General features: G+C 40.1%; 1 protein-coding gene across 1 annotated transcript in view; it reads right to left on the bottom strand.

Moving 5' to 3' along the window:
- Window positions 1-266: 266 nt before the first annotated feature.
- Window positions 267-26687, bottom strand: part of Ppp2r3a (protein phosphatase 2 regulatory subunit B''alpha) — a 138894-nt gene continuing 112473 nt past the window's right edge. Inside the window, exons 11-14 of the mRNA XM_052187531.1 lie at window positions 21924-22099; window positions 21339-21457; window positions 19628-19734; window positions 267-2876 (exon numbers count right to left, since the gene is read on the bottom strand). Coding sequence (XP_052043491.1) covers window positions 2750-2876; window positions 19628-19734; window positions 21339-21457; window positions 21924-22099 — 529 coding nt within the window. The 3' untranslated portion in view covers window positions 267-2749. The remainder of the gene's footprint in view (window positions 2877-19627; window positions 19735-21338; window positions 21458-21923; window positions 22100-26687) is intronic.

Genomic DNA, 26687 nt, shown 5'->3' with positions numbered 1-26687 from the left:
TACAGGCATTAAAAATGAATTGTATCTAAAACCAAAAATGTATAGTGAACACAATTCATACCTATGACAGCTTTATTTTGTTTGGCAAAAGGGGAAAACAAGTCATGCACCGTCTTTACTCAAACACTTCCAAAGCCAAGCAAATGATATCTGAGTTAGAGTTTTGGGATTTTCTTTCTTTCATTTCCTTTTCTTTTTTCTTTTCTTCTTTTCTTTTCTTTCTTTTTTCTTTCAACATTTTGAATAGTGTAGTAACATACAATAGATACAGGGAAATGTACAGAATTTTATTAGTTTGTTTACCTTGGCAATTATGCTATGAAACTCTCCTTTCATTAAATAATAATTAGTTCAGTGGTTCTCAACCTATGGGTTGAAACTCCTTTCAGGGGTTGCCTAATGCATATCAGCTATTTACATCATGATTAATAATAGCAAAATTACAGTTATAAAGTAGTAAAGAATTTTATGGTTGGGGGGGTCACAATATGAGGAGCTGTATTATGAGTGTTGAGAACCACTGCTTTAGATTATCTCTTCCAAGGTCCCTGGGGTATTGTCACAATTTGACATTTCCAGCTTGATAGTAGGAATATATTTAGCTTGATCTTTAACAAAATGTCAAATACATACTAACCTAGTTCCTTAGAAGTTATACTCCTTGCATTCATTTCTAAGAAAGGAGTAGGGTGAAGCACTTGTTTATAAAGTTATAATTCAGGTAACCCAAATTAAATAGTCCTCCAACTGGATGATGTTGATGGGTTTTGATCAAAGTAAAAAGCAAGAGTTTGAGTGGGGGCAAGGGAGCAGAGTAAGCTGACCCAGGCTGAGGGGCCCTGGCGGTGGGCACCACAGATAAACTACAGGGTGCATACATTTCAGTGCAGCTAGTGAGGTTTAACTGGCTCAGCCCTGTGCTCCTGTTGTTTAAAGGATATTAAAAAGCTGGATTTTATATTGTGCTTTTGGGTAAGTCTCAAAATACTTTAGAATACCCAGCTAATAAAGTCCTTTAAACCTCTACCCCCCCTTTTTTTTTTATAAGTATTAACCCTTTTGTATTTTCATCTGAAATTAAATCATTATCTCTTACTGCTAAACTTGGATGCGATTCTTTTTAAGACAAGGTTTCATTGTGTAGCCCATGCTGACCTCAAACTGTGAGCCCTCAATCCTCCTCACCCCAGTGTCCTGTGTGCTGGTGTGATATATATATATATATATGCATTCTGTCTCCTGCCTTACCTACTTAAATCCTGAGATTTTAGGCATATGCCAACCAATGTGTGTTTTTTTGTAAATATTTTCCGCAGTTTAGTCACTGTTAGGTTTTAGTTATCTGGGTTAATTCCTAGTTGTAATAATACCTAGTTTCCATAATGGTTATAAGGAAGATTAGTTAAGTCTTAGGGAACTGGAGGATATTGGGACAGGTGGAGTTGCAGGGCTTGCTAATTTCTAGTATTAGTTGACATTGTGAAATTTCTCCATGTGTGACTTTCCATCACCCATGGTTTGATTATTTTACTGCTTGGCCTTTCGATTGGGAAGAGAACCAGGATGGAGAGGAAGGGGTGCTACTCTGACCCTTTAAAGTCGGGACCAAATAAGGACAGAGAGGAGAGGGTTGCTTTGATTTTAGAAATGTCCATCCTTTTTAGTTTTTTTTTTTCCTTTTTTTTCAGCATAAAGGGTAAGAGCGTAGGTGTTGGCTGCACTGTGGCCTGTTGGAAGTACAGGATTCTGAATTTGCCACTAGAGTAAAAAAAGGTTTTTCTACTGTGGGTAAGAATCATTTTCTTTCACGGTTAATATAGTGAGGTGGATGAAATACCTGGTGCAGTAGGTATTTTCCACAGGAAGTAAGGAATACTGTTGTTTAGTTTATGACTTTTACTTCTTAGTCTAGCATTCAAGAAAGGGGATGGAGTGTATGTAATGAGAAGTTTCCATGCGATGCCACATTCCTTAAATCTTCAAGTACGTCTTCTGCTAGAAATGAAGATAGGTCATTAGTTTGTAGATTAATATATCATCCAATAATTGTCTGCAAATGTTAGCAAGTCCCAAATTCTGAACTTGTATTCATTTTCAGAGAAAAATTTCATGAGATTTTTGTATAAGGTCCACAGTCAGATGCAGGGTTGCCAGAGCTTGCTAGCAGAGTTGGAGACCAGTGGTTGGTTACAATACCTGAGAATGTAAAGTGACTTAGCAGTTTGGCAGGTCATGATGAAATTACATTAAACCAGGTAAGTTCAAGGTCCCTGAACTCCAGTACATAGAAGTAGTTTCTGAGATGTTTTGGCAGTGCTTTTGTTACTAACTAGGACAAAGCCAGTTCTAGAGGCCCTTTTTCAAGTCCAGAATTTTTGACTCAAGTTTTCTGCAAGTGAAGTTTTCTTACAAGTTCTGTAGGAGCCTGAGGTACCCCAGGGAAGCTGGCCAATACTGAGGCAGCTTCTGCTACCGAGCAGAGAACTGTGCGTGGCCTTGTTTCCAAGAGAGCCTCTATACACTGAGGGCTGTAGAGTGCTGACAGCAGACTTTGGAAGGTGATTGATGACAGTATGTCACTTCAAGGAAGTGCTCTGCAGATTTCTGACAAACTGGAGGGGGCTCCTGTGCTGAGCTACTTAGAGCATTGTAGTTTCTAGTGCACTTGGAGGAACCAAACCCTTTACAAAGCAGTGCACAAACTAGAACATCCCTATACACCATCCTTTTTTTGTGTAGATAGTGGCAACTACTCTTCATCCACTGACTGAAGCTTTCCACATTTCTCTGAAAGGCTTGAAGTTACTATTTTATTGCCCTTATTTCCAAGTTCAGAGGGAGACACTGGTTCATCCGATTCATAGTCTTCAAATGAGCTGAAAAGATAAAGCAAAATTAGTTGATTAAAAAAATTAGTTTATAAACATTTGAGTACACACTAATATAGCAATGCAGAAATTTTATGAGTGACTTGAAAATACACCCTTACCCAGCATGAATATAACTGAGCTGCTCTGAAGAGGGCACAGTCTAGAGCAGAAAACTCCCTGCTCCCTAAAGGCCAAGTCCATGTTAGGGTCTGTTGAAAAGCCGAGTTAGAAGCTTTTCAGATGTTTACACTGGTATTTCTACACAGGGGAGCTTTTTGTCATTCACTAATTTTGTACTACAGCCTCTCTCTTTGGCCCCTACTGACACATTTAGATGTGTTGCAGACATCAAGTCCACTTGTGGATTCTCCATTCTTAGAATTCTAATTTCCTTGGAAGCCTGCTGATAGCCTTGAAATGCTATGTCTCCCAGGTTCAGTATTTATTTCTTGTGAATGATGGTTGCCTGCCTTGAGGAATTCAAGTTAAATATTCTGATACTGATTTGAGCCTAGGAAAATATATAAGGCTGAATCATGTTCTATGTTACCAGTGCTTGACATCACTGGTGTAGCAGCTTAGGAGCTTTTACATGCTAGAGAAGTGCTTTTCTTCTGGAACCACCTATCCAACCCCCTGAATGGTTTGTTTTTTATGTGTATGAGTGTACAGCCTGCATGTATGCATGTGTACCATGTGAGTGATGCCCATGGAAATCAGATGAGGGCATTGGATCTCTTGGAATTGGATTACAAATGATTGTGAGCTGCCATGTTGGTGTTGGGAACTAAACTCAGGTTCTTTGTAAGGGCAAAAAGTGCATATCACTGAGCCATTATTCCAACAGCCCCTTCCCCTCAAAAACCCCCAAACATACTTGAGTAGAGAAACATTTTTTAAAAAGGTGTCTACCTAATGTTTAGAAAAACTTCCCTGTGATTCCAGCTCATGGTGATGCTTAAACCTGTTCACTGCAGAAACCCTACCTACATTCTTGTTTCTATTCTATTACCCCATCCTTGAGGTGTCATGGATATGTGTCATGGCAGTGGGCTATGCTGGTAAGCTTGCTTTACAAGGTGTGGAGTGGTATCAAAGCTAATTCTAACAACGACAGATCAGGACTGCTTATTTCTATCAAAATGGGAGATAATTTTCGTCCCTTGGTCTCTCTTATATGCAAGCTTCTAGTGTCTTTAATACCTCAGTGCAAGTCTGAGAAAAAGGCCTATTTCAGACTTAAGTCAGAAGTGACACTAATTCAGTAAATACTTGAACTCAAATTGCTGAGCTTGAACCAAATGTTGGGATACAATGTAATAGGAATGATTGAATGAAATGGAACCAGCCTCTTCTAGCTCTGGTGGCCTGGTAGAAACAACCAGGAATGGTGGCTAAAGGGTTAAAATGTGGGTTCTGGAGCTAAGACTCTTAAGGTTAGATTCTAATCTGGGTCTGATCAGATGTGACTTGGGCCATGTCACCTGACCCTACATTACTACCTGCTTCATGAGTGCTTACCACCAGCTGGAGGTGATGGGGACGGGCGGGGGGGGGAGGGGGGGGGAGTCTAATATGTTAGAAACTACTAAATGTCGCTTACGTTTTCATAGAGAAGTACTAGGGTTTTCCTGATTATGATTGTGACACATAATCAATCCTACTGAGGGCAAGATTATTTGTGAATAAAAGCAACCCCCTTTCCCCAACACCCATACCAGCCAGGTACACCATTACAGCAATCTGGAGGCAGGGGCATATCTTGGTATACACTGTTGAGTTCCAGGTCAGCTATGCAGGGCTACAAACCAAAAGGCCAAACCAAAAGGGTTGGTTCAATAACTATCCTTTTGGTTAGTGCTGTGGAAACCTAGTCAGGCAATATCTGGAGAAACATTTGGCTCCTAACTGTGAGGATCTGGTGGGCATCTAGTTAGAACAGTCTAAGGATGGAAGTAAGCTTATGCACTGTTCCAGAGGCCACCTTATGGTCATCTAACTTAAAACTAGTGGGGCTGTTAGAGCCTGATCCCAGCACTGTGAGGTAGACTGGACTAAACTCATTTGCACTCTGGGGCAACCTTGGTCTTTTTCATGTTTACACACCACTTCTGTGTGCTAAGCCTCCGTGTCCAACCCCAGCTTCTGGACACACTGAAAGCCCTTGTATATCTGACTGCCTAATAAATGACTTTTCTAGGATGATCGCATACCTAAATCTGAACTCACTCTCCTGCTGACCTCTTTTCCCTATATTAGTGAGCCATGATCCCAATAGTGACCTTTTCTTCCAATATCCAGCCAGTTGCTCAACACATTGTACCCTAAGAACATAGCTCTGTTTCTTCCTGCTGTTGACTAGGGAACCCTGCTTTCTTGCTTGAATGCTGTTTTTCTAGGTACTGGATTTCTTGGTTTCTCTTCTGCCATAGAGCCCTTGCTGCTGTTAGACCCAGACATGTTTGGGATTAGTTAGTCTTGGGCTTTAGTGCCACTGTTTTCCAGTTACCCAACATACCTGTCCTTCTGGCAGATTGGGTTCCATTTGTTTACCTGAGATAAAGTATTCTTCATTCTAAGCTACAGAGCTATAACTCATGGATATTAGTGCTTACTGCTCTTGCAGAGGATCAGAGTTCTCAGCATCCATTTTGGGTGGCTTATGGCTACCTGTAACAGCCTCTTTCATGCCCATAAGTACCTGTTGGGTGTGCATCCTCTTCTCTCTCCTCTCCTCCCCTTACCCCAGTCCAGTACTTAACAGTAGAAGCAGGTAGGTCTGCTGAGGTCTAAGCCGGCCAGGACTACATAGTGAGACCCTGTCTCTATAAAGCCAATTGCTTTAGAGGTGTTATCTGTTCAACCACTTTTGAATGAGCAGGGGACTCAGGATGACAGCAGATCACAATTCAGTATTCACAAGCATACTTACAAGTATTCATACAAGAATACATACAAGTATTCACAAACAGCAGCTTTCTTAGGGATACTGTTAGTACAAAAGTATAAAGGTAGACAATGCTCAAAATTCTGTCAGCACTAGCTTTCCTGAAGTTTTCACTCAAAAATCAGAGCTGTTGTTGGGATATACATTGTGTGACAAAGGACTATATGTAGTTTCAGGTGTTGACTGAGAGTTGTGGTTTGAGCCAAGTTTCTGAAATTCTGATTATTTATAGAAACAAATGGCTAGAATATTTGACTTGGGGCTTGCTGTGGGAAGTCTCAGATATGGTGGGTACAAACACAGAATGTTCACTAGTTCTTTATTTGGGAACTTAGGAACCCTTTATAATCCAGAAGTAGTAGTGTGAATTTTATTTTAACTTTCTTGAGACAGGGTCTCTCATGTAGCTCATGAGACCTCAAACTCACTCCAGATCCTCCGACTTCTACCCTCTTTTTAGTACTGGGAATTCAAGCAGGCACTACCACAGACAGCTTTTGCAATAATACTAGGGTTAGAACCTGGGGAGCTTTGTGCATGACAGGCAAACACTCTACCAACTGAGCCACATCCCTAGCCTTCTCTCTCTCTTAAAGTTTCTTACTGAGTAGCCTTGGCTGGGCTGAAGGAGAGAACTGACATGCATAGGCTGACTCTGACCTTCACATCTCTCTCTCTCTCTCTCTCTTTCTCTCTCTCTCTCTCTCTCTCTCTCTCTCTCTCTCTCTCTCTCTCTCTCTCTCTCTCACACACACACACACACACACACACACAAATGCAATAAAAGTTCCTAATGTCTACCATCTCACTTTCTTGTCTCAGAAAGTTGATCTGCCTTAAGAACACTCAATAGGAGCTGGAGAGAGGCTCGGTGGGGAAGAGCACTGACTTCTTCCAAAGGTCCTGAGTACAAATCCCAGCAACCACATGGTGGCTCACAACCATCCGTAATGAGATCTGACTCCCTCTTCTGGGGTGCTGAAGACAGCTACAGTGTACTTATATATAATAATAAATAAATATTAAAAAAAAACACTCAATAGGCCGGGCAGTGGTGGCGCATGCCTTTAATCCCAGCACTTGGGAGGCAGAAGCAGGCGGATTTCTGAGTTTAGGGCCAGGCTAGTCTACAGAATGAGTTCCAGGACTGCCAGGGCTATACAGAGAGACCCTGTCTCGAAAAACCAAACCAAAAAACCCAAACAAACAAAAAACAAAAACCACTCAATACAAAAGTGTTAAAATATTGTTTCTATTTTAAATGAGTGTTGTGTGTGCATGTTACTATATGTGCACAGAGGCCAGAAGAGGGTGCAAGATCCCCTGGCTCTGGAGTTTTAGCTGGTTGTCAGTAACTAGGCGCTGGCAACCAAATCTGGGTCCTCTATGCCTGGACTATAAACTACCTAAATGGACAAGTTACGGCTTTAGGAATTATTCTAAAGCATTAAAGTCTGTTTTTGAATCCTAGCAACATTGTTACTTAGGTGTACTGAAGTGTAAATAATAGTTATCTTTATTGCTTGGCCAAAGGTGTTTTTAAAATTATTGCGTGTGTATGCATGACTGGTATGTTTGTAGTGATGTGTGGAGGTCAGAGGACAACTTGTGTGAAGTTGGTCCTTTTCCTTCCACCTTTATGTGGGTTTTGGGGAGTCAAACACAGGTCTATAGACTTTACTAAGCACCTTTGCCTGCTGACTTATCTTGATGCTTCCTACACCTGCACCTTAAAGATATTTCATTTAGATGTGTAGGTATCTGGGTGCCCATGCCTGTGCATGTGAAAACCAGAAAAGAGTGTTGGTGTTCTATTACGATCTGCATCTTTCTGTGAGACAGAGTCTTTCCCTGAAACTGGGGCTCCATTTTCTGAGCTAGGCTGGAGGCCAGTAACCTGCTTCAGAGCGCAGGCTGCAGACATTTTTGGGAACACTTGTCTTATTGGGCAGGTGCTGGAATTCTAACTTTTTTGTAAAAACCATAAGGATGCTAATTATAAATAATTGTATAACATTTCCTCTGGTCTTTCTGGGTCATTCCTGGGTTGAATTTTTATGCTGGTCTTTGTAGTGCTGGTTCATCCGCTAGCCATGTTTATCTGTAGTATTTGCAGCCTCAGGCCTGGAGTCAGTTATCTGCTGTGAGGTAGAGCCTGACAAAAGGGCAACCCATGACTATTAGAAGCTTATGAATTTTAAATACTTTTGGAAGGTTGTATGTTCTGGGATTGGTAAAGATATCTTTGTTGTGGGATTGGGTGGAATACTGTTTCTCTCACAATCCACTGTTTATACAAACAGTTACTGTATCAATGATGCCATGCCCTAAGCTCTAGGAATGAAGCAAACAGCCTGGGTAATGAATGCTACTTGCAGATGACTAAAATCTCCTGGAAGAGGTTAGGGAAATATGGTCATGGTCATAGAAGCTGCAAAGTAAATAGCCACTGCTTTTTATTACAAAGAACTTAGCTCAAAGACTTTATTTATAGACATTGGTCTTGTTCTCCCCCTCCTCTTCCTTCTCCTTTTTCTTCTCCTCCTCCTTTTTTTTTTTTTTGTATGGTGTTTCAAGACAGGGTTTTCTCAGTATAACCCTGGCTGTCCTGGAAGCCACTCTGTAGACCAGGCTGGGATCAAACTCATGTAGATCTGCCTGCATCTGCCTCCTGAGTGCCAACACCACCTGGCTATACACTGTCTTTTTTAAATCCTAAAATAGCTTGATGTTAAGGAGGTATCATTGTGGCAAGGGCTCCTGTAGCTTGGAAACCTGGGATCATACTAATAAGTGGTGGAGTAAGGATTTGAGCCTAGTATTGCCTGACTACAAATTTCATCTGTGCGTTGTTACATACTCCAACTTTACCCAGTGTAGTCACAGCTAATGTTCCTAGTAGCTGGATGCCAGGCGTTTCCATGTACTGTCTCCGATTTTCACAGTAACTCCGGAAGGTTCTGAGCCTGAGCTGGAGGAGTCAGGTGACTGCGCAGCTGGTGACTGGGCCAGCTCTGAGTGGCTCCTAAGCCTCTTAACTTTCTTCCTTTTTCTATGGATCTGGCAGTTTTTGTGTGACATTTATTCCTGACTTATCTCTATTTCTTCTTGAGGTGAAGCCCTAGGTTGTAGCCTTTGGATTTTTAGGCATAGATCCAGTTACAGTTGATCCTGTGCACCAGGCCTTCCTTTTCCTTTGCTAACATTCTAGCACTTGTTGTCCAGGCTGCTGTCTTCTCTTCCCTAGAGACCTCGGCACCCACATGTGTTCTCGGTGAGCCTTATCTCCCATCACATGAGACGAGAGGTCTGTGACAAGACTGTCTCATATGTACTGGTTGAATTTCACTACAGCTGGTGACTGCACTGCCTCTCGAGACTCTTTACCTGCTTCCTCTGCCTCCTTTTTCCTCCTGTGTCCTTGCCTAATCTTCATTTCAAGCACTGGTTTGCACACATAGTTTGATCACAACTTGAAATTTTTTTGCTTGTTTCAACTGTATTTTATCTTAAACTGATACTAAATTTCTCTTGTATTTACTCAAACATAGTAGGTATTTAGACCTGATGTCCCCCAACCCCTTTCTTTTTTTGGTATAGAATAGAGTTTATTCAGGGCAGAGAATGGGAGTTAGAGAGGCAGAGAGTGAGAGTAGAGAAGTGGAGGCTGGCCATGACCACACGGAGAGGGGGGGAGGGAGGAGAACCCAAGGGGCAGAGAGGTGAGAGTGTGATGAGAGAGCCCAACCCCTTCTTTAAAGCAGGTTAAAAGAAATGGGCTGGAGAGATGGCTCAGAGGTTAAGAATGGTTCCTGCACTACTTATTAGAGGACCAGTGTTTGGATCTCAGCATCCACATTGGGTGGTCACATATGCCTGGTAATTCCAGCCCCAGGGAATAGACCACCACCTTCTGTTCTCTGTGGGCACGCACACACACCCAGATGAACACATAGAAAATAAAACAGGTTTGGTGGTGCAAACCTTTAATACCAGCACTTGAGAACAGAAACAGGTGGATCTTTGAGTACAGGGTCAGCCCGGGAAAGTTCCAGGCAAGTCAGAATTGCCTGTCATGGGGGCTTGGAACTGAATGCTGGTCTTCTGCAGGAGCAGTATGTGCTCTTAATCCCTGCAGTGATGTTTGTTTGTTTGGTTTTGAGAGATTTATCTAAGTTACAACTATTAGTAGTTCATTCCTCTTATTTTCTGGGAATTGACTGATATCAATAAACTATTTATTGTTTGTGTATAATTCAGAGGTGATGGTTTGAAAGAGAACTGTTTCCCATAGGTTCATATATTGAATTCTTGGACTTCATGCTTTCCTGCTATGACAGACTTTTAGATCTCTGGAATCATAAAGCAAATTAAACTCCTTTTTCTGTAGGTTGACTTTTATCACAGCAACAGAAAACTGTTATATTTCATTACATAAAATTTCCTTTTGGGGGAGTGGAGGGTTGTGGGGGACTAATCTCAGGACTCTGCACATGATATATCACATTCCCCCTCAGCCCACAAAAGCTTATAGTATTTCGCTGTTTATTGTATATAGGTCCCATTTATTTTAATGATTTATTCTCAGTAAGAAGTAAATATTTTCATAAATGAACTCCAAAATGTGTTATTTGAACCTCATATTTTGAAAAGATGCAGAATTCTGAATTCAAAGTTTTCTTTTCAAAAATGATTTATTTATTTGTGTGTGTATGTGTTGCCTATAGGTAAGTGTACTACTGTGTGCAGTGCCCTTAGAGGCCAGAAGAGCACAATGGTTCCACTGGGATGACAGTTGTGAGTTCCATGTAGGTGCTGGGAACTGAACCTGGGTCATCTCAAAGAACAGCAAATGCTCTTTTAACTGCTGAGCCATCTCTTCAGCCCCCAGAGTTATTTTCATACTAGTACTTGAATGGTATTTATGATGTTAAGCTTGACTGTCAGCTTGAAGGGACACACATCTCTAGGAATGGCTAGGAGGTGCGCGTGCGCGTGCGCGTGTGTGCGTGCGTGTGTGTGTGTGTGTGTGTGTGTGTGTGTGTGTGTGTGTGTTAGGTAAGCTGAGGTGATGTAAATGTGATATTACTATCCCATGGCTGGACACCTGGACTTAACCAAAGCGGGCTGGAGCTGAACAGCAGCAGGCACCTGTGCTTCCCTACCAGGGACTCAGGGTTACTCTGCCTCTGCCTTCTGACGCCATGATGGACTAAACCACTTCAAGCTGTGAGCCAAAATAAACCCTTCATTCCTTAAGTTGTTTTTGTAAGGTATTTGAACACAGAATGGAGGGAAGCAGTTAATACAATGTTGCTTCATTTCTTTTTGTATTCACTTTGTGGGTAATGTATTTTTCTTGCTAAAGATGTTCAGTTCTTGATTATTTTGTGTGGTGGTGAACTCACATTCATGTAAGGGTTGACAAACTATATGATAAACCAGCTCTGTCTTCATACCTGTTTTGGCACAACCCATGAGCTCAGAAGAATACTTTTACCTTTTTTAATTTCAAAGAAAAATCACAGGAATATTTTGTGATGTGAAACACTATGCAATTAGTACCTCTGAGTTTATTTTTAAAGTACTGGAATACAATGACATGCATTATTTGCTTATAGTTTAATCTGCATCTGTCATGTAGTTGTAACAGGATCTGCAAGATCTGACATACTTGTAACCAGGGCAGAGAAAGAAAAAAATGCTGATTCCTGTTCCTATGTGTCCTTTGTTTGCTATATTTGCTAAAATTCTAGAAATTATTTCTATTGTTTTCTAGAGGTGTTTTTAAACCCCAGCATTTCAATAAAAATAACAAGTAATGTTTTCAACCGTGTCCATTCCCTTCAGTATCATGCAGCAGTTTTCATTAGAAACTTTTACTTTCTGGGTGTGTGAGATGGCTCAGTGTTAAAAGGCACCTACTTCCAAGTCTTCCAACCTGAGTTTGATCTCAGGATCCTACAAGTGGCAAAAATCTATGTCTAAAAGCTGATCTTTGATCTCTAGATGTGCACCATAGCATAAGAACTGTTAAACCACCCCCCAAAAGCCAACAACAAAAGAATCTCCCCCCCCCTTTTTTTTGGCTTTTTGAGATAGGGTTTCTCTGTATAGCCCTGGCTGTCCTCTGTAGACCAGGCTGGCCTCAAACTCAGAAATCGACCTGCCTCTGCCTCTGCCTCCCAAGTGCTGGGATCAAAGGTGTGCACCACCACTGCCCTACCTAACTGTATTTTTTTTAAGGGTACATGCTTTTCATTCCTCTGAACACTCATTTTGATGTCTTGTTCTGATCTGATCTCTGTATTAACTTCTTCCAACAGTGACTGTCCTCGTATTGTATTTTGTTGGTATTTCTCAACTGTCTGGTGTGTGCTCATTTTTCTTTGTAGTTGGGAACACACTGTTGCCTCTGCCTTACTGGTTGCCTAGGGAAGGGAAGAGGGTTGGAAAGATGGCCGACGGTCTGTCTGTGCTGTTAAGTGTGGGTGCTCTTTCCCCAAGTTCCCATAGTCTTTCCCTTTGTCTGTCTTTTAGGGATAGGACGGATATATAGAGTTTGACCTATGTAAACGCTGCTTCTGGTGTTCTCCTTGTTTCTAGGTTTCAGTCAAATGAGGTGGGGATCACTAAGTGCTGCTCCCATTATCTGTAACAATTGCCCCTTGTATTTTGTTACAAAGAGTTGTCTGCTCCTTCCTTCTGATCCTGTTTGCTCACTGTCTTATAGTGTCCACTTGAAGTTTCTCTTCTTTTAGGTGGTTCTTGGTTCTTTTTTTTTTTTAATTATCATCTTCCATTGCCAGAATCTTGCTATGTATCTCAGCTGTTTCCAACTCATGATTTGGCTGCTTGGTCTCTTGGATGCTGGGGTCCCAGGCATGAGCTACCACTAGCTGTAACTTATTTACGTGGTGTGGGAGCTGAGGACTGCAGCATGCATCCAGTCCACCCTCTTAATCAGAAGCTAGTCTGTACTGTTATTTTTTTGGATGCTTTGTATCCTAATATCTATTCGGTGGATGCTTTATGAACAAAACTCACAAAATTTCTTAATTAGGAACAACTTTACAATGTCTATAAATAATAGGATTCATTCCCCACCTCTGATTTTTTTGTCTTGTCTCTAAAGTCTAATAATATAATTAAGAAAGCTTGCTCATTTATTTACTTACTTACTTAATGTGTATAAGCACTCTGTAGCTGTCTTCAGACACACCAGAAGAGGGCATCGGACCCCATTACAGATGGCTGTGAGCCACCATGTGGGTGCTGGGAATGGACCTTTGGAAGAGCAGTCAGTGCTCTTAACCGCTCAGCTATCTCTTCAGCCCCAAGAAAGTTTTTAAAGACTGCTTTTAAATTATTAAATAATGTTTTTGGTGGTGGTCATTATTCCATAACTGAACTGTTTTAATAAGAATCTCTAGCCCTTTTCATTCATTGATCTAAAAACATTTGCTTTAATTATGACATCATTAGTTTATGCTGCATGGTCTGTGCTGCTGTGTTTTGCGACTGTATAAAACTATTTTGTCTTTACTATTCTAGGTGTTTAATTAATACTAGCTCTCCTAGTTGCCTTAGTAGATTTTTAGGGTATCTGCTGAGATGTGCTAATAAAACTTACATATATATTTTCTGTGCCTTCTTTCAGTTGTTATCAATTGTTACTGCTAAGATTTACACACATTTTCCCTCTTTATCCTAATTTTCCTTACAGTGTATTTCCCAGCAGATTGTTTTTTATTTTCTATCTTTTTAGTACAGTAGTTCTCAACCTTCCTAATGCCGTGATCCCTTAATAGAGTTCTTCATGTTGTGGTGACCCCCCTCAACCACAAAATTCTTTTCATTGCTACTTAATAATTTTATTTACTATTATGAGTTGTAAGTATCTGTGTTTTTCAATGGGCCTTAAGTGACCCATGTACCCTAATATGAACGATCCTGTATGAAAAGGGTCGTTCAACCTCCAACCAACAGGTTGAGAACCTCTGTTATATTTGGTTAGGCTTATTTTTATATTTAAATTGATTCAATTTTTATTATTTGTTATTGTATGCCACTGCTGTAAGGCAACTGGAGGCAAGGCCAATTTACACTCCTTCCCTTGTCATGTGATGTGTTTTTAATTAATTAAAAATTTTACCAGGGCCACACAGAGAAACCTTGTCTCAAAAATATTTTTAAAAATTATTTTGTATTTATTGGTGTTTTAATTTTGTGTTTGTTTGTGTACTCCATGTATGCCAGGTTCTTGGAAGGCCAGAAGGACTGGTTCTCCTGGAACTGGAATTACACACAGTGATGATCAGTCATGTCAGTGCTGGGAAGGAACCCAGGTCCTCTGTAAGAGCAGCTATGATCTTACCTGCTGAGCCATCAATTCAGCCCTGGTGACTTGTAGTTTTCCTTTTTTTTTTTTTTTTTGGTTTTTTTGAGACAGGGTTTCTCTATATAGCCTTGGCTGTCCTGGAACTCACTCTGTAGACCAGGCTGGCCTCAAACTCAGAAGTCCACCTGCCTCTTCCTCCCAGAGTGCTGGGATTATAGGTGTGTGCCACTACCGCCCACTTGTAGTCTTAAAGAGAGGAAAACAGGGATAATGATTCCCCTAGGAATTCTTTTATTGTTGAGAATTGTTTTTGCTGTCCTCGGTTTTTTGTTTGTTCATATGAATTTGAGAATTGCTCTTTCCATATCTATGAAGAACTGTGTTAGAATTTTGATGGAGATTGCATTGAATCTGTAGATTGCTTTTGGTAAGATGGCTATTTTCACTAATGTTAATCCTACCGATTCATGACAATAGGAGATCTTTCCATCTTCTGAAGTCTTCTTCGGTTTCTTTATTCAGGGACTTGAAGTTTTGTCACACAGTTCTTTCACTTGCTTGGTTAGAGTTACACCAAGGTATTTTATATTATTTATGGCTATTGTGAAGGGTGTTGTTTCCCTAATTAATTTCTCAGCCCATTTATCATTTCTATAAAGGAAGGCTACTGATTTGTTAATTTTATATCTGGCCACTTGCTGAAGTTGTTTGTCAGCTGTAGGTGCTTTCAGGTAGAATTTGTTTAGGTTGCTTATATGTACTACATATCATCTGCAAATAGTGATACCTTGACTTCTCTCCAGTTCGCTTTCTTTGTTGGGTCTTCATGTGATTTAGGTATCAGAGTAACTGTGGCTTCACAGAGTGAATTAAGTAGTGTTCCTTCTGTTTCTATTTTGTTGAATAGTTTGAGGAGTATTGTATTAGCTCTTCTTTGAAGGCATGGTAGAATTTTGCCCTAAAACCATCTGGCCCTGGGCTTTTTTTGTTTATGAGGTTTTTAATGACTGCTTCTACTTCCTTAGGGGTTATAGTACTGTTTAGATAGTTTACCTGCTCTTGATTTAATTTTGGTACCTGGTATCTGTCCAGGAAATCATCCATTTCATCTAGATTTTCCAGTTTTGTTGAGTATAGGCTTTTGTAGTAAGATCTGATGATCTTTTGAGTTTCCTCAGTTTCTGCTGTTATGTCGCCCTTTTCATTTCTGATTTTGTTAATTTCGATACTGTGTGCCCTGTAGTTAGTTTGGCTACGGGTGTTTCTATGTTGTTAATGTTCTCAAAGGATCAGCTCTTTGTTTTGTTGCTTCTTTTTAACTTTCTAACTGATTTCAGCCTAGAGTTTGACTATTTCCACTTCTGGGGGAAATCACATCCATGACCTCAAGCTGTACAATAGAACAATAGTGATAAAACCCGCATGGTATTGATACAGAGACAGAAAGGTCGATCAGTGGAATAGAATGGAAGACCCAGAAGTAGACCCACACACCTATGGACACTTGATCTTTGGCAAAGAAGCCAAAACCATTCAGTGGAATAAAGAAAGCATCTTCAACAAATGGTGCTGGTCTAAGTGGCAGTCTACATGTAGAAGAGTGAAAATTGATCCATATTTATCACTTTCTACAAAGCTCAAGTTCAAGTGGATCAGGGACCCCAACATAAAACCAGATACATTGAATCTAATAGAAGAGAAAGTAGGAAATACCCTGGAATGCATTGGCACAGGGGAAAATTTCCTGAACAGATCACCAATGGCTCAGACTCTAATCAACAATTGACAAATGGGACCTCATGAAACTGAAAAGTTTGTGTAAGGCAAAGAACACTGTCAATAGTACAAAATGGAAACCTGCATATTGGGAAATGATCTTCACCAACCCTACTTCTGATAGAGGGCTAATATCCAAAATATATAAAGAACTCAAGAAGTTAGACTCCCAAAAAACCAAATAACTGAATTAACAAATGGGGTACAGAGCTAAACAGAATTCTTAGAAGAAGAATCTCAAATGGCTGAGTAACACTTAAAGAAATGTTCATCATCCTTAGTTATAGGGAAATGCCAAATCAAAACAACCATAAGATTCCACCTTATACTAATCGGAATGGCTAAGATCAAAAACTCAAGTAACAGCACATGCTGGTGGGGATGTGGAGAAAGGAACAATCCTCCATTGCTGGTGGGACTGCAAACTGGTACAACTACTCTGGAAATCAATCTGACAGTTCCTCAGAAAGTAGGAAATAGTTCTACCTGAAGACCCAGCTATATCATTACCGGGCATATACCCAAAAGATGATCTACCATATCACAAGGACAGGTGCCCACTATGTTCATAGCAGCCTTATTTGTAATAGACAGAAACTGGAAATGCCTCAGATGTCCCTCACCGAAGAGTGGATACAGAAAATGTGGTTCATTTTACACAATGAAATTCTATTCAGCTGTTAAAAAAATGAGGATATCATGAATTTTTCAGGTAAATGGATGGAACTAGAAAATACCCTGAGCGAGGTAACCCAGACCCATAAGGACATGCATGGTATGGACTCACTGATAAGTGGATATTAGCTAAAAAGTACAGAATACCCAGGATACAACTCACATACCATATGAAGTTTAATGAGAAGGAAGATTCAAGTATGGATGCTTCAATCCCAATTAGAAGGGGGAACAAAATAATCATGGGCAGGAGAGGGAAGTAGGTAGAAGGGTGGCACAAGGGAAAAGGGGACAGGATCAGGTACAGGAGGAAACAGGAGAGAAGCCCAGGGGGCCAGGAGAATGAATAGAAAAATGCAACGGTGTGGGGCCGGGGAACCTCTAGAAAGTCCCAGAGACCTGGGATGTGAGAGGCTCCCAGGACTCAATGGGGGTGACCTAAACCAAAATGCCCAACAGTGGGGATAGAACCTGAAGAGACCACCTCTACTGGACAGACATGACTTACAGTTGAGGGATGGGGCTACCCACCCATCTTCAACATTTTTGACACAGATGTTCCTTTCTAAAGGAAATGCAGAGACAAAAATGGTCAAAGAGACTGAAGGAAAGGCCACCCAGTGACTGGCCCAACTTGGGATCTATCCCATGAGCAGGCACCAGACCCTGACAGTGATTCCATGCTCTGCTTGCAGACAGGAGCCTAGCATGGCTGTCCTCGAGGCTCTCCAGGCTATCCAGCAGCGGATTCAGAGATGGATACAGCTGGACTGAGGTTGGAGAGTCCTTTGGAAGAGTTAGAGGAAGGACTGAAGGAGCTGAAGGGGGTTGCAACCCCATAGGAAGACCAATAACGTCAACTAACCCCAACCCCTAGGAGCTCTCAGAGACTAAGCCACCAACCAAAGAGCATACATGGGCTCATCTGTGGCCCCTGGCACATATGCAGTAGAGGACTGCCTGTCTGGTCTCAGTGGGAGAGGATGCTCTTAATCCTGTAGAAACTTGATGCCCCAGGGAAGGGGGGGAGGTTCTGTGGGTGAGCTGGGGGGTAGGTGGGTGAGTGGGAGAACACCTCTAAGAAGCAAAGGGGAGAGGGGATGGGGTGAAGAACTCAAGGAGGGGGGACCAGGAAGGATGGCAACATTTGGGATGTAAATAAATAAAATAATTTTAAAAGTGGAAACAAGAAACAAAACTACCTTATAGAAGAGGTAAGTTAGACCTTTAATCATTGCTGCATTTCAGTGAAATGACAAGCCATAACTATCATCAGTTGTTATTATTAGTATCTCCTGGATATTCATGGCTTCTGAACTTGCCTACTCAGGCCATCTTTTATTAAAAAAGAATTTCACATATGAAATCTTAGTTTTTTGTTTAAATGAAGAATCTCCAGATTTCAAAAGATCCTGAAGACATCATGGTCTAGGTAGAGTAACACATCCTCCTCATCCCAGTGCTGGACTGGCTCTGTGGAGAACAAGATCAAGGCCAGTCTCAGCCCTTTGGCAGTGGGCTGGGAGTGGGGTGAGGGGACAGGGAGGCAGGGAAGGACCTTAGGGAAAGGTAGCACAAGGCAACAACCTCTTGGAGGACTATTTCCCATCTCCTACTGGACTGGACTGTTTCTCCTTTCTCTCTGTGCTCCAGGAGGCTGACCTGATGGACAGATCAGGGAGCTCCCTGGCCTTTTGGAAGTCAAGAGGTGCCATCACCAGTTGCTGAGGATATGAAGAGAGTGGCATGCGTGTTTCTAGTGGCTTGTTCACAGGTGAGTTTCCTAGTTTGGCAAATTCTGAATCCTCTTGGGGCCCGTTTCACAAAGCTACTATTTTTAGGTCTGGTGTTTCATGTCCTTGTTCCTTTAGGCCAAGACATGGAAACTGTTGCTCAGTTTGAGGGTCTGCATCCATCCCTTTATATGTTTGTAGATTCTTTTTTTTTTTTAAAGATTTATTTATTTATTATATGTAAGTACACTGTAGCTGTCTTCAGACACCCCAGAAGAGAACACCAGATCTCATTACGGATGGTTGTGAGCCACCATGTGGTTGCTGGGATTTGAACTCAGGACCTTCGGAAGAGCAGTCAGTGCTCTTAACCGCTGAGCCATCTCTCCAGCCCAGTTTGTATATTCTTGACAACCACCTAGTTTACATACACTTTTCTACTTGGTGTGTTCTAAGAATTCATCCTGTATATTAAATGGTATGTATACTGGATGATTCCACAAACACCATAATTTATAACAGTGAAATGTTAAAAATATAATGTCAATTAGAATAGTATAAAGTAATAACAACAGTAAAATATACCATATACATATATGATATATACAGTAGAATATTACATATTCTATAAAAATGAGTCATTATGAATTGTTAAGAACATGGCATTTCCCCTGCAATATGAAGTCAGAGCTCCGTAACTCTCATACATTAGATGTAGTATAGCATGTTTGTATTCCCAACAAAGACTAAGAAAAAAATATAAGAATTCCTTAGAAGTCATAAATTCTAAGTAAATTCATAAATTCATAATTCTAAAGAAGTCATAGAAAGTAATGGAAAAATAAGTGATACAGTTGCTGAAATGTTCCAAGTAGTACAATTTTTGGACAGCTTTATTTCTTAGCATGATCCATATATGGAATTTTCCTTTGACTCTTCTTGGTAAAGGTTCATTTAACACATGATCCATTTATTATTTAGGCAAGGTTCAAGTCTGTAGCTGGGTGATTGACTATTAGAGAGTTGTGCTCAGTGATCTTGGATTCCATGAGAGGTGTGACTTATTAAAGGCAACGGGACATGAGAATATCAGGAAATCAGTGAGGACTCTAAGAAAAGTCTACTGGGAATATGCTCATCCAAGTTAAGAGAGAGCTAAGCCGGACACATTGCTTTTATGTTATTTAAAGTGGAAAAAATAGAGAAGATTTTTTAGTGGTAGTTTTAGTATTTCTGACATGGGCAGTCTGCTAGAGGCCTGTGAGAATCAAGGAGATGCACTCACCCTTCCTGGAGCTGAACCTGGGCGGACTCCTCAGTCACGAGAGCCTCATACTCCTCAGCAGCAAATCTGTCCCAGTCAGAAGGCTCAGGGCCATCATTTTCAACATCCTGATTAAAAGGAGAAATTAGAATAAAGGCAGAAATTGGAAATAGGTATATTTATGGCATAAATATAATAAGTGTATATTGCTGAAAACTTATCTGAAAAGTATTTCAATAAAGTAAAAGAGGGGTAAGGCAACATCCCACAGTTATCTGCCCCTGAAATTACAAAATTAGGTTGCTAAGCAGCTTACATGTTCTTATTCATGATCTCTCTCTCTCTCTCTCTCAATATTATTTATATTTATTTACTTGATGTATATAAGTACACTCTAGCTGTCTTCAGATACACCTTCAGAGGTCATCAGATCCCATTATAGATGGTTGTGAGCCACCATGATGTTACTGGGAATTGAACTCAGGACCTCTGGAAGAGCAGTCACTGAGCCATCTCTCTGGCCCACGATTCTCTCTTTAAAAAAGATTAATTTGTGAGTCATGTATATTTTTAGCATTTGCAGAAGTCAGAAGCAGTTGCTGGAGTTAGTTGTGAGTCACTATATGGGTGCTGGGAACTGAACCTAGATCCTCTATAAGAGCAGCAAGCACTCTTAGTCTCTGAGCTTTCTCTCTAGCTCCATGATTCTTAAAAAGAAATGTGGCCGGGCGGTGGTGGCCCACGCCTGTAATCCCAGCACTTGGGAGGCAGAGGCAGGCGGATTTCTGAGTTCGAGGCCAGCCTAGTCTACAGAGTGAGTTCCAGGTCAGCCAGGGCTACACAGAGAAACCCTGAGTAAAAAAAAAAAAAAGAAAGAAAGAAATGTGTGTTCCCTTACATGATCTGAGTGGGTGAGCGTGCCAGCATGTGTGGAGATCAGAGGACAACTATATGGAGTCTGTTCTCTTTCCATTCAGGGTTTATTGATGGAACAGATGTTTGCTCATGACAAAGGAGCTTATCTCTATTCTCATGCAGAACAACATTTAAAATTGATAGCCATACACAGGAATAATACTTGAAAAAGTGTTCCATTATCTGAAGTTGTCTATTATGGAGTTCTGTTATTACTTAGTAAGGTAAATCTATTTACCCCACTATCTTAGAAGTGCATAGCACAGTTAAACCAAGGTCAATGTAGCTGATATTTTTTTCTTTTTTTGTTTTTTTTGTTTTTTTTTGAGACAGGGTTTCTCTGAATAGCCCTGACTGTCCTAGAACTCATTCTGTAGACCAGGCTGGCCTCGAACGATATTTTTTTTCAAAACTACTTTTTTGAAACTAATTTCTAATGGTATGCAACTACCTACAGCAATCAATATAGCCCATTAGATAGCAAGGACTTAGAGATGGAGATTACCTAAATTGCAAGATTGTTTGTGGGTTGAGATGTGTTCTTAGTATTGATTAATTTATTTGGAGGCAAGGTCTTTCTACATAGCTCTGGCTGCCTGGAACTTGCTAGGTAAAACAGGCTGGGCTTGAATTCAGATAATCCCTTTTTCTCTCCCATCCCTTCTGCTTCAGAATTTATTGTCCCTTTTCATAATGATCAAGTATTTTAGATATTACCTCTTTAAATACAGAGAGCCTATATGCACAGACCATTTAATATGCAGCATATACTTTGGTCCTCTAGCTCTGAGAGTTCAATTTCAATGTATACTGTTACCTTCTGGACTGCAAAAGGATCTCTTTGTTCATGGTCCAAGTACTTCTCCAAGTTAAAGAAAGTGTCGTAGAAGATGTGAGCCATTCTGCACCTCTTCAGATCTCGCAGAGTTATTCTGCCTATGATAAGACAAATATACCCTGTAAATCTCACTGGCAGCTCTTTAGACAAAACAAAAAAACTCACTGATGTTGAAAAGTACATGTATATGCCCTTTTATTATAAATTGCATTTTTACAAAGGTAATTTTTAACTTATGCATGCCAGTGGCTTTTAAGTACACTCATGATGTATAACTATTAACACTGTAACATTAACCAACTTCCCCAACCCCCAGCAAAGAACTGAAGTTTCTTCAAGAAGTCCTCCCCACTTCCATGCCTCTGAGTCACTAATCTATTTTCTTTATGGAAAGTTTTATTTCTTAAATAGTAGATTTGACATTCAAAGAGAGAAAAACTAAATTTTTCTGTAGTTGGGAAGCCTGTAAGGCACTTTGGGATGCTAAATACGTCAGGACACTACAGAACTCTGTTCACTCTGTTTAAGGATGAACAGTGTAAGCTGCTGTTCCTTTGGCCTTACCATCACTAGCTGGCTTCACCAGGTCAAGCATCTGGCACAACAAATCATGGAATGGCAAGGGCTCAATGCCCATGGCTTCCATCCGTTCACACTGCTCTTCATAGAAGTACTCTAGTTCATACATGGAAAGTATACCATCTCCATCCACATCCATGCAGCGGAACCAATACTCAATGCTAGAAGGCAAAAGATGCTTGTTAGCATGGACTTGGTAAAAGTTCTTTTAAAGTAAATTTATATGTATGTTACAGATTATTCTTAGTTTATAAAGGTTTATTAGAAAAAACAATGGAGGCTAGAGAGATGGCTCAGTCATTAAAAGATGGGCTCACAACAAAAAATATAATAAAAAAACAATGGGAGGTCCTTTCTGTTGTCTGTTTTTAAATTACAGAATCAGTCATTTCCAAAAGCCAATTATTTTGCTTTTTATTTTGTATTTTCAGACCAAAAATCCATATTTCTTTCCATTTTTCTGTTTCAAGAATTATGCACTGATTTTATCAACAGATGATATTTTGGCCTTTATCACTTCCATTTACTTAATACAGTGAAACTGTTCATTATTGAGAGTTAATAAAATATGTTCCTTTTATCTCTCATTTGCTTTATTTCCTGTGTCCTTGTTTTTACATTACCCCTTAAATTGCCACTAGTTTAGATCCACATTCATTATAGCAGGTATTTTAACAATTGAATTTTCTTGAAATATCCTTTGATTCCTCCTGAATTTCCTATGGTCTGTTTTGTCTCTTTGCCTGGTTTATAATTTCATCTTGAAGTTCCTTTCACTATTGTTTCTCTTGGATCTCACATTTCTCCCATCCTTTGATGTGGCACATTATCTATTAGTATCTTAAAAAAGAGTTACAGCAGGTAAGTCTGTCTATCTGTCTCTGTGTGTCTGTGCACGTGCATGCTTGAGGAGGGCAGAGGTCAACATTGGCCATCTTTCTCAATTTCTTCTCCACATCTGACACGTGCCTCTCATTAGATAGTCTATGCTAGTTGACTAGTGAGCCCCAGGGATCCAACTGTCTCCCCTCCCTAGCAGTGGGATACAAGTATGTACCATGACTGACTTTTTGTTGTTTAAACATGAATCCTAAGGATCAAACTGGACTATCCATAAATTTTTTTGACCTTGCATTTCTTTTTTCCATTTTTAAAAAAATTTAATTTATTTTAAATACATTTATACTGTATCATCTAAGATGGTCTCCAATTCCTGAGTCACGTGATTATCCTGCTCTAGCTCTTGAGAGTTGGATAGCAGGTATACTTGACACCCTTCCTGGCTCAGATCTCAGATATATAAAGGTTCCTTTCCCAAACCTCTAATGTGGTACCATAGGTAATTCTAGAATTAAAGCTCAGTAGTGCCTTTCCTCTAGATTTTTATCTTTATTTTATCTCGAGGGGCTTTACATTGTAGCTTCTGTATGTGATCTACTAGGATTTTAACTTTTACATATGATATGAGTCCATTGGGTATACAAACCATTCTTAAGGTGCCATGCCCATGATTAACACAAAATTAACTCAATAGTAGTTTTGGGGTTTCTTTGTCACATAATGCTTTGTTGGGGCTCCAACCCCCTCACTCCAACTCCTTACAGGTCCTTTGTGTATATTTTATGTTTTCTGGTTTTGTGTGTTTTATGGTGACTGTGTGCAGTTGTGTGCATGCCTGAGTTTGTATGTATTTTTTTTAACTTTTTCTTAGGCTCTTCTATTTTTGTTTGTTTTGTACTATCCCAATTAGTTTGTTTTTTATTTTATTATTTTTAGATGTCTGTTTGTGTGGATTTGGATGGGAGGAGTTGGAGGAGGGGAACCATAATTAGAATGCATTGTATGAAAAATAATTATCAAGAAAAGAAAGAAAAAAAAGGCAGGCCAGCTAGAAGACCACATCCCACAGACGGGATAGGCCCCGCTCCAGCTGCTCAGGCCTCACAAGAAGACCCAGCTGCACATCTGCTCCATATGTACGGGCCTAGGTCCAGCCTGTGTGTGCTCTTTGGTTGGTGGTGGTTTAGTATCTGAGAGCCCCAAGGGTCTAGTTAGCTGACTCTGTTGGTTTTACTGTGGAATTCCTATCTCATTAGGGGCTGCAATCCTTCCTCCTATTCTTCCATAAGAGTCCCCAAGCTCCATCCATTAGCTGTGGGGTCTGAGTCAGCTGCTGGGTGAAGCCTCGCAGACAACAAAGCAGAACTATTCTTTTTGTTTAGGATTGCTTTAGCCATCCAGTATTTTTTGTGCTTCCATACAAATTTTAAAGGTCCCTCTTCTACTTCTGTGATGAAGAGCACTGGAATTTTTATTGGGATTGTATTTTGAATTTGTAGATTGCTTTTGGCCCAGGATGGCGATATAATAATATAATTTGGGGAGTAGAGAGGAAGGGCTGAGTGAATGTGTAAAGATTGGGGGAACCCTAAGCGGAATGTATGTTATTTAACATGGCCCTGTCAAGGATCAGTGCCCCATATCCATGGGAAACTAGCAAAGTCTTCCCTATATGGGTCAGGATTGGAGTTGGCAAAGCCTTCCTCTGGTCTAAGTGTGAATGTTGATAATGTTTGCAAGTATGAGTGTTTAGGAATGACTGGCCAGTGCATGTAAAGTCTAGGCTTGCAGTGTCCTGCTTTTGGATGTTTACAGTCTCAGACTGCTTGCCTACATGCTCCTCATGCCAACCCCGGACACCCTTCTCCCTAATAAAAGCACTGGAATTCCCCATTGATTTGTGATACATGGTGTTAATCAGGATATGCATGGCTCACCTGACCCCAGTCATTTCTCTGTCTACTGAATCCATTTATATGACATATTACACTTATTGTTTACATATACTGAACCACCCCCCATCTCTATAATGAAGTCAACTCAATCATGGTGTGTACCTGAACTTTGGCTACTTTGTGGGTTCTTTATTTTTCTACCCTTCTCCTCCTCCCTTTCTTCTACCCTTTCAATCCCCCAGCACTAGACAGGAGAAAGGATAGAGGAGAAAGGGGCAAAGTTATCATTTGACTCCTTCCTGCTGATTAAGGGTGTTGAGTTCCTTGAGGCAAGTTTGATCTTTGCTGCCAGGATATCCAATTTCTTCTTCTTTGCACATGACTACTTAACAAACCACAACAGCAGCCAGCAATCAACCCATACTACCTCTTGGGACCCTAGCATTTTATACCCTCTGAAAACTCCCCAGAATTCCAAACATCACACAGTCACAGAAACTATCTGCAGCTAGCAAAGTCACATCCCTGCTAGAGCACAAGACAAATCATAGTCAGCTGCTTTAAACAATCTGAAGCAGTCCCATATCCCCATACTTGGGATTAAAATGAAAACATATTCTAATACTACTTCTGTGGTTTTTTTTTTTTTTTAAAAAATCAAAATTATCAGTACAATGGTGAATGATACTTTTCATGTATTCTTGAATTTGGTTTGTAGATTATTTTTCTATTCTTCTCTCATATAATATATCCAGACCACTGTTTCCCCCTCTACCTCCTGACCTCACCTCTTCCCCAGATCCACTACTCTTCCCTTTCCAATCAGAAAAGAGCAGGTCTCCTGGGAGTATCTGTGTTCATCAGTGAAATTGTTTAAAAATCATTTTTTAATTTTTTGAGACAGGGTATCACTATATAGCCCCTAGCTGGCCTGGAACTCTCTGTATAGACCAGGCTGGCTGAGAACTAATAGATCTACCTGCCTCTGTAGTGCTGGGATTAAAGACATTGGCCACAACAAATAGATTAAAATTTTCTTTATGTGTGTGTTTTTATTTGACTTTGGTACCAGCATTATACTGACTTTATAAGAAGAGTTTGCAAGTATTCTTTCTTTTTCTATTTTTATGGAATAATTTCAGAACAATTGGTATTAGTTCTTTAAAGGTCTGGTAGAATTTTTCAGTGAATCCATCTGGACCTGAGCTACATATATATTTTCAAGTACATATTTTAAAAAACTAAGTGTGTTAGTTTGTATCAGGATAGCTACATCTAAGTGCAGGAGTCCACAGAAGTTAGAGACATTGGATCCTCTGGAGCCGGAGGTATAGGTAATTGTGAACTGCCTGACGTGGGTGCTGGGCTGTGAATCAGGTCTTCTGCAACAACAGTATGTGTTCTTAACTTGTGAGCTATCTCTAGCTCCAATACCTAGGCTACCTTATGTTGGTGGTTGTATATTATCATTTTTAATTGATTCAGTCTTCTTGTTTATCATAGATGCCTATATTATATCTTGGTTTTAAATAGATAGATTGTATGTGAGTGCACATATATATTATATTTACATACTTTTTAGATTTTCCTACTTAGTGGAGTAAAAAAAAATCTTACATTTTTAAAAAGTACACTTTTATAATTTTCTGAACCAATAGTACCTGTTATAATGTGTCCCTTTTCATCTCTAATTTTGTTCTGGTTTTCTTTCTGTTAGGGTTTTTTCAATGAATATTGTTTCTCTTTCCAAAGAACCAATTCTTTGTTTAATCCACTTTTTTTATGTTTTCATGTCTTTGTTATTATTTCCAGCCCTAATCTTGATGTTTTATGTTTTATCTACAGCTTTTGAGTCTGGTTTGTTGTTGCTTTTCAAAGGTCTTAAGATTTTATTCTTTTTAATTTTAGGCACTTGGAACCATAAATGTCCATTCTAGGACTAGCTTTTGCATCCCATGGGCTTGGTATGCTGTACTCTCATTTTCATCCAGTTCTAGGAAATTTTTTTGGTTTT

The sequence above is a fragment of the Apodemus sylvaticus genome, chromosome 7 (assembly GCF_947179515.1).
Source record: "Apodemus sylvaticus chromosome 7, mApoSyl1.1, whole genome shotgun sequence".
Taxonomy (NCBI): Eukaryota; Metazoa; Chordata; class Mammalia; order Rodentia; family Muridae; genus Apodemus; species Apodemus sylvaticus.
This window is presented reverse-complemented; position numbering and strand designations above follow the sequence as displayed.